The following is a 9,038-nucleotide window of genomic DNA, read 5'->3' on the forward strand; positions in this document are numbered from 1 at the left end:
CAGCCCCTGGAGCAGTCATATTTTAAGTGTCCACTAGCTACCACAGGACAGCATGGTATTGGCTCTAAGGAATTCTGTCTGGGCGACATGAAGAGAATATAAATCAATAGGCATATAAATGGCTACTAAAATAACAGAAGTTGGTGCTATCAGCACTAAGGCCAAAGTAGGAGACTGTTGATATTTAAGGGTTAATCAGAGAAAGTGCAACTAACAAAAGAGAATGAAAATGATTGGTAATTCACAGTACTTACCTGAGAATTCTATCTTGGATAGCCCATCAAGATAATCTATCCAGGCTTGGTGGTGCACACCTGTAATCCCAGCAATATGGGTGGCTGAAGCAGGAGGACTGAAAGTTTAAGGTCAGCCTCAGCAATGCAGCAAGGCCCTAAACTAAGTAAGACTCTCAAAATAAAATTTAAAAAAGGGCTGAGGATGTGGCTCGCTTGATAAGTGCCTCTGGGTTCAATCCTCCACCCTCTCCCAATAAAAGATTATCTTGGCCACATTTGGATTAAATTTGTTAGTTGGGGTTAAAAAGTAGTAAGGAATATGTTTATTTGATAATAGACTCTTATTTTAATTCATTCAGCAGAAGACAACATGCTTGGTGTGTGTTTTTTGTAAATTTATGCAGAATTTGCCGATTTGAATTACGTTTTAATGATATAGCCTTAATTTTATACATTATCAGTATACTAAAATGTTCCTCATATGTATGTCTTAACCTTTTGCAAAACTGTTGTCTATATATGTAACATGTTTGTTATTGCAGATCAATCTCAACGAGGTAGCCTCTTCACTCTCTTTTTGAACAATCCTCTCATGGCCTTCCTATTTGTCTCTGGATTGTCAAGCATGCGTAGAGGCCTATGGGAAAAGTGTCAAGAATATCTTCGAAAAATCAACCGTGATATTGCCCAGCTACTGACCCATTCACGTTCAATAGGTACCCTACTAATCTAACTGCACACTTAACAGAATGTTCTGTAATGGGTTAAAATGCTTACTTATTTTAAATTGTTTTAACTTTTAAAGGTATTTGTCCTGGGCAGGAAAGTCAAGAAGGCTTTCCTGAAGTTTCTTCCCCTTTGAAATGTAGTTGTTGTGTAAGCCTCCTTCTACTGTCACCTTTTGTCCTCTTTGCAGATCAGGCATTTCTGCAGTTTTTTGGAGATGAATTTCTTCGTTTACTTCTCACAAGATTTATCTTTTGTTCAGCCACCATGAGGATGCACAAGATTTTTCGGGTAGGCAAAGAATATTAATTTACCATTTTCACCAATTTTACCATTTTAGTTACTTAAGAATCATACATTATATTTTGTTTATATTAAATAAAGTTTAAATAGATAAAAAATAATGTTTAGAAATAAATATGTAAAGTATAAAGATTAATGATATCAAGACACATTTGAATACCTACCTTCCTAATTAAGACCATCTTCATTACCTTTGAAATCCTCTCTAGGTCCTCTGATCCTCCTATCTCCTTTGCAATTGCAACTAACATCCTGAATTTTATGGTTAAATTTGCTTCACTTTATAATTTTGTCACATGTATTTGTGGGATTTTTTTGTTTTGTTTTTTTGCAGTACTGAGGACTGAAACCAGGGATACCATATTGTTAAGCTACATCCTCAGCCCTGTTTTTATTTTATATTATGATACAGGGTCTGGCTGAGTTGCTTAGGCTGGCTTGAATTTGTGGTCCTCCTACCTTAGCCTCCCAAGTACCTAGGATTTAGAGGTCTGCACCTTGGTGCCCAACTTATGTTTGTATTTCTGCACAAGATATTGATGGATACATATTGGTTTTTTTCCTTCAGTTATATTCTTTTTCTTTTTAACATTTATTTTTTAGTTGTAGTTGGACACAAACCTTTATTTTACTTACTCATTTTTATATGGTGCTAAGGATCAAACCCAGGGCCCCACACATGCTAGGCCAGCGCTCCACCGCTGAGCCATGACCCCAGCCTACTCCTTCAGTTATTTTCTTGAGATTGAGCCATATTGATGACTCCAGCTTTCTTTCGCTTGTTTTGACTATATAATATGAGGCATTATTTGACTATATGTCATAAATTATTTATCCATTCTATTGATAATGGATATGTGGATTATTGCCAGATATTATTATTATGTAAACAATGCCACTATGGAATTCTTATGTCAGTTTCCTGGTGCACATATGTAAGATTTTCTTTGGAGAATATACCTAATGGCAGCCTTGCAAAGTTGGAGGATGTATGCACATTTAGGTTTATCAAACCATTTTCCAAAGTCAGTTCGTGTTCACACTCACACAAGCAGTGTGTAAGAGCTGCTATTACACTGAGTCTTCCTTGCCAGTACTTGTTGAACTCATACTTTATATTTTATGTAAATCTCGTATGTACAGAGTCATAAGTTATTGTGGTTTAATTTTCTTCTCTAGGATTACTGTCAAGGTTGAACTACTTCTCCTAAATGTTATTCTGTGTTCCTGTTTGTAAGAAATGTACTCAAGTATTTTGTTTGACTTGATAGTTCATTTCACACTGTTTCTTTTTGTGTATTCCTGTACCTACACATTGTTCCTTGAGGTTTTTAAACTGTTAGCCAGCCAGGCATGGTGGCGCACACCTGTAATCCCAGTGACTCAGAAGACTGAGACAGAAGGATTACAAGTTGGAGGCCAGCTTCAGCAACTTAGTGAGACCCTCAGCAACTTGGTGAGACCCTGTCTCAAAATGAAAAACAAAAAGGACTAGGGATATGGCTCAGTGGTAAAATGGTTCTGGGTTAGATCCCCAGTACTAAAAAAAAAAATAGATTAAATGTTGACTATTATATTTTCACTTCTAGAAGTAACATTTGGTTCCTTGTTTTCTTTTTTTTCCCTCCTTTTTTAATTTATTTACTTTTATTTTGTTGTAATGAGGATTGAACCCAAGGGTGATTTACCACTGAGCAACATCCCAAGCTCTTTTTAGTTTTTACTTTGGGACAGGGTCTCACAAGTTGCTTAGGGCCTTGCCAAATTGCTTAGGCTGGCTTTGAATTAGTGATCCTCCTGCCTCAGCCTCATTTGGTTTCTTTTTCCAAATATTCCTGAACATTTTACAAAGTCTTTTGCAACTTTCAGTTTCGAAATACTTTTTTAAATTTTATTATGACAATTTCACAGTGCAAAAGAATTGTACAGTAAACAGTCATATATGTACCCCATAGGATCTGTAGTTATTTTGATATGTTTGCATTCCATTTACTTTTCCCTCTTTCTGTTCACCAGTACATCTTTTTTTATGCATTTTGAAGTAAATCGTGGCCATCCCTAGACTTTCCTATCAACATTCCATCATGTATTTACATGTTCACAGTCTTTATTGAAAGTTTATATATAGGAAAATGCATACAACTAAGTATGTGATCGGGTGAGTTTGAGGAGGACATACCCTGTGTGACCCAGACCTCTATCAAGTTACACAGCATAGCATCGTTCTAGAAAGTCCCCTGCATACCCCTTCTGGTCAGTCCACAACCCACTCATATTTAAACAGTCATCTGTTGATGAACACGTGGGCAGTTTTAAATTATTGGCTATTATAAATAAAACTGCTTTTCCTTATAAATAAAAAGGCTTGTGTATGTTTTTATACAGACATGTGTTTTTTTGTCCATGTTTCTTTGATCATGGAGCTGGCATGTGTTTAATTTTTTTAAGAAACTACCAGACCTTTTCTTGAAGTGTTTGTACCATTTTATACTCCGGCCGACAGTATATGGAAGTTGCTCTGTATCCTCAACAACGTTTGGTGTTTCAGACTTTTAACTGGTGGGTATGTAGGGATAGCTCAGTGTAGTTTTCAGTTTGCATTTCTCTAGTCAATGTTGACATTGAACATCTTTTCATGAGTTTATTTTGTCTCATTCTGTGACTTGAAGAATCTGAAAAAACAAAAAACTAAATGTTTCTTTTTTCATTTGTAGTTTGTGTTTTTGTGTATTAGCCAAGCATTCTTTGCCTGTCTTGAGGTTACAAAGATTTTCTCTTATCTTTTTTCCTAGGATTCTCATAGTTTTAGCTTTTACATTTAGGTCTACAGTCTATTTTGAATTAAGTTTTGCTTCCAATGTGAGGTAAAAGTTAAAATCTATTTATTTGTTTGTTTTAGTAGTGTTGGAGATTGGACCCAAGGGCACTCTACCACTGACTTACATCTCCAGTCTTTTTTATCTTTTTTTTTTAATTTTGAGACAGCATCTTGCCAAATTTTCAGGACTGACCTTGAACTTAAAACCCTCCTATCTCAGTGTTCTTATTTGCTGGGATTATACCCATATGCCACCAATCCCAGCTTAAAGTATAATTTTTTATTTGGATATTGCAAATGTTCTAGTACCATTTGTTGAAAAGATTATGTTTCACATACAGTGTAATTATGCTACAACAGTGTATTCCCATGTCTTCTTTTCATCATCTGTACTGCTACTGACCATCTGCCTTTTACATATATTATATACTGTGAAATACTGTGACTATCATAACATTTAATAATTGTCTTTTTAAAAAATCTTAATGAGGAAGAAGACTTTTTGTTTGATTTGGTTTGGTACCAAGGATTGAACCCAGGGGCATTTAACCACTGAGCCACTTCCCCAACCCTTTTTTGCATTTTATTTTAGAAGCAGGGTCTCACTAAGTTGCTTAGAGTCTCACTAAGTTACTGAAGCAGGTTTTGAACTTGTGATACTCCTGCCTCAGCCTTCCAAGCCTTTGGGATTACAGGTATCAACCACCGCACCTGGCAAGGAAGAAAATTTTCATATATGTGCCATTTCTGACACTCTGTATTTCTGTGTATACATTATTTTTTCATCTGGTAACATTTTTCTTAAATATAAAATTTCCTTCATGTTTTTTATAGCATAAATATGGTGTTAATGAATTCTCTTCTTACTTATTTACCTGAAATAGACTCATTCCGACTTTTTTTTTTTTAACTCTCAATTATTGAGAAATGTGTTGTTTTATATCCAGTGTTTGTTCATGTTCTGGATACTTTCTTATTTTTTATATCTGATTTAATTCCTATATGGTCAGAGCATATATTCTACCATTTGAATTCTAAATTTTTTAAGACTTGTTTAATTCAGTGTGTATTCTATCATTATAAATATTCTGAGGATGCTTGAAATGATGGTATGTGCTAGTGCTTTTGGATGAAGTGTTCCATAAGTATCTGTTAGATCCCATTGTTTTATAATGTGGTTCAAGTTCCTTATACTCTTTCTGATTAAGTCTACTTGTGTAGTAATTATTGCAATGTGTAATGTGTCTTTTCATTTTCCTCTGGCTGATTTTAAGATTTCCTCTCCATATTGTTTTCTTGTCATTTGATTAGGATGCACTTGAGTGGTTTTCTTGGTTGTTGTCATTGCTTTTCTGCATGGGATTCATCAAGCATCTTGAATATCTGGTTTATAACTGAAAGAGTTTTTGGATATTTTTTTGGCCACTACCTCGTCACATACTTTTTCTTCCATGCTCTTCTCTTTCTGGGATGTCAGTTACACATACGTCATATAACTTAACATTGTTCCATAGGCCACTGATGTGTCCTTTCCCTTCCTTTGCTTTTCTTTCCATTTCTTCTTATCCCACCCCTTTTTTCCTGTGTTTCACTGTGCATCGTTTCTTTGCTACGTCTTTAAGATCTCTGATCTTTCTTTTGCAGTGTTGAATCTATTAACTCTGTCCAGTTAGTTTTTCATTTCAGATATTAGGTCTTTTCATCTCTAGAAGTTGTGATTGACACTTTTTAATATCTTCCATTTCTCTTATTTGATTTCATTTTTTTGAATGTGAAAGTCCTTATCTGCTAGTCAAATGTTCCGTCATTATAAAGTTAGAAATATTTATTTCTCTAAGTTTTTAAGCTCATTTTTAAGCTCTCATTATAGCTGGGTGCGTGGTGCACACTTGTGTTTGCAGTGACTTGGGAGGCTGAGGTGGCATGAGGGCAAATTCAAAGCCAGCCTCAGCTGTTGAGTGAGGTCCTGAGCCAACTTAGTAAGAACCTGTTTCAAAAAACAAAAGAGGACTGGGGTTGTGGCTCAGTGGTTAAGCAGGGTCTGCTTATATTGTTTTCCCCACTGGTTGTAGGTCTTGTATTCCTGGTTCTTTATACATCTACAAATTTTGTAATATAGCACAGAAAATAGACACTGTGAATTTACTCATTCATTTTGTGTGACTAGGAATTGACCCAGGGACACTTTACTCCTGAGCTACATCCCCAGTTCTTTTTATTTTTTAATTTTTACATAAATTTTTTGTACTGAGGATTTAACCCAGGGGTGCTTTATTGCTGAGCCACATCCCTAACCCTTTTTATATTTTATTTTGAGATAGGATCTTGCTACATTTCTGAGGCTGACCTTGAATGTGCCATGCTCCTACCTCATCCTCCCTGTCTCTAGGATTACAGGCCAGCATCATCACAGCTGGCTGAACATTGTGAATTTTGTGATATTGAATTCTGGATTTTGTTGTCTTCCTTTAAAATTTATTGGAGAAATTGGGTGTGGTGGTATACACCTGTAATCTCTATGACTCAGGAGGATGAGGGAGGAGGATTACAAGTTCAAGGCCAGACTGAGCAACTTAGTGAGTTGCTTAGAAAGGCCCCAAGTACCACAGTGAGACCCTGTCTCAAAATATTAAATAAAGGGCTAGGGATGTGGTTCAGTGGTTAGGTGCCCCTGGGTTCAGTGCCCAGTACCCAAATAAATAAAGAGATAAATAGACTATTTAGACTTTATTCTGGCAGGAATTATTTTAGTTGTGAATTTCTTTCATCTTTTGCAGCTACTATTAAGTTTTTATAGGTGGATTTAGAGTAGACTTCTTAGGCCTAACAGGCATCATTCTTTTTTTTCCTTTTTTTTTAACTATTTTTTTAAATTTTTAATTTGTTCTTTTTAGTTATACATACAATAGAATGTATTTTGACATACATACATGGAGTATAACTTCCCATTTTGGGGGTTGTACATGATGTGGAGTTATACTAGATGTGTATTTATATATAAACATAGGAAGGTTTGGTCCAATTCATTCTACTGTCTTTCCCATTCCCATCCCTCCTCCCTTCCCCCCACTGTCTTCTAGAGGCATCATTCTTTTGGGGTCTCATTATACATTAGCAAATATTTTGTACTCTGAAGGATGTTTAGTAACTCAGACATCATCTTGCTGTGAGCTGAGAGAATTGTTCAACTTATTGTCCTGTAGCAGTTCTTGACTTTTTTGTTATCTTTTTAAAGTTTTGAAGCATTACAATTTTCTATTCTTCATATTATTTGTGTAGTAAAGTAATGTTGGCTTTGTCATGTTATGAGTAAATCCTATAAGGAGAGAAAGAGAAGTGACATTTAATATGTGAATTGTCATGTGAGATACTTGAAACAGTAGTCACTTATTTCTTTAGGAAATTGTAAATATGTGGCAGAAGTATAGTCTGTAGAATTACCAAGTGAAGAAAACTTCCAAGCAAGAATTACCTGATTCTTGAAATGGTCTTTTTGCTTCCATGTCAAGCTTTTTCAGGTTTATTTCTTTTCTGCCTGCTTTTTCCCCCCAATTTTTCTTCACCTTTGTATATATCTGCTTATCTCCTTTCTTCACTCCCTTTCCTTTCTTGCTTTTTTTTTTTTTTTTTTTTTTTTTTTTTGAGAAAAAGGAAAAAGAAAGTTTATTGCTTTGCTAGCAAAGGAGAAACACAGGGGAATCCTATCCCAAAGGCGTGATTTTGCCCATCATCAGGAAAAGCAATTTTCACTCCCTTTTCTAGTATCTTAAAAATCTCATCCAATTTTCATTGCATCAATATTTATTTTTATGAGGAGTACATCAATGTTTACTTACACTGATTAAATCTATCTTCTAAGATACAGCCCTGAATTTTCAAATTCTGGTTATGGGGCAGTTCTAATCTATTTTGCCCTATTATCTCAAACAAAATACACTTAAAACCTGAAGCTTTATACTGACCCCAAATTATATCCTCCTGTATCTCCCTTTTTCTCTCAGTAGCTCCCAGCCCTCTGTCAAGTCATCCATTTCTGAAATCTTATTTTTGACATCTCCCTCTCCTATAATTAGTTACCAAGGCCCATTAAGGTTACTTAATGGGTGTTTCTCTTGACTTTTCCATTTTGATTTCCTGTCATCTATCTATTCATCCATTAAACAGAAATTTGTTGAAATTCTATATGTGCTATGATTTTCCCCTCAGCAAGAAAGAAAGACAGTTTCCATATGACATACAGCATCGTGCCTAGCAACCCATTCTTCAGCAAAAGTTTGTGAAAAAACCAAGTAAATATATTGTTAAATCATGTGAAGTTATAATTTTTAGAGCTCTAAATGGTCAAATGTTAGTAATTCAATATGTTCAACAAACATATTTCTAGAAATAACCATACCATAGAGAAAAACAAATATCAGGCTACTTCTTAATACTATATACCTGTTGCATATAATTTTCTTCTAATAAATAAAAAGATTGACTTTTCTCTTTGCCTACCAGGAAACACGAAATTATCCAGAATCATATCCACAACTGCCAAGAGATGAAACAGTGGAGAATCCTCATCTCCAGAAGCACATTTTGGAATTAGCATCCATTCTGGATGTTCGAAATGTCTTCTTTGAAAATACCATAGATGACTATTAAAACCATCTTGTTGAAACATTTTTTCATTTTCCACAGATTTTAAATGGTGCAGTTTTCTAATGTGATGACAGACACATAGTGTGTTACTTAGTTTTTATTTTTTAATTTAGGACCACCATTTTAAAAGCAAACAAAAATAAAATGTTCAGACTTTTAGGGTAACTGTTTTAAAATGCAATCTTTCAAGTCTTTTAGAAAATCAATTAATCTTGTAATTTTTATGTTTTGGTTTTGATGTATGGATACTTACTCAAATAGTCACTGTTCTCACTCTGAGAAGAATAAATCATTTATTTTTGTATAATGAG

General features: G+C 34.8%; 1 protein-coding gene across 3 annotated transcripts in view; it reads left to right on the forward strand.

Annotated features, from left to right (window-relative positions):
* Positions 1-8,730, forward strand: part of Scai (suppressor of cancer cell invasion) — a 153,665-nt gene extending 144,935 nt beyond the window's left edge. For all 3 annotated transcript variants that reach the window (XM_076843106.2, XM_076843107.2, XM_076843108.2), the window contains 3 exons: positions 779-952; positions 1,153-1,253; positions 8,584-8,730. In XM_076843106.2, coding sequence (XP_076699221.1) covers positions 779-952; positions 1,153-1,253; positions 8,584-8,730 — 422 coding nt within the window. The remainder of the gene's footprint in view (positions 1-778; positions 953-1,152; positions 1,254-8,583) is intronic.
* Positions 8,731-9,038: the final 308 nt, after the last annotated feature.

Source organism: Callospermophilus lateralis, chromosome 2 (assembly GCF_048772815.1).
Source record: "Callospermophilus lateralis isolate mCalLat2 chromosome 2, mCalLat2.hap1, whole genome shotgun sequence".
Taxonomy (NCBI): Eukaryota; Metazoa; Chordata; class Mammalia; order Rodentia; family Sciuridae; genus Callospermophilus; species Callospermophilus lateralis.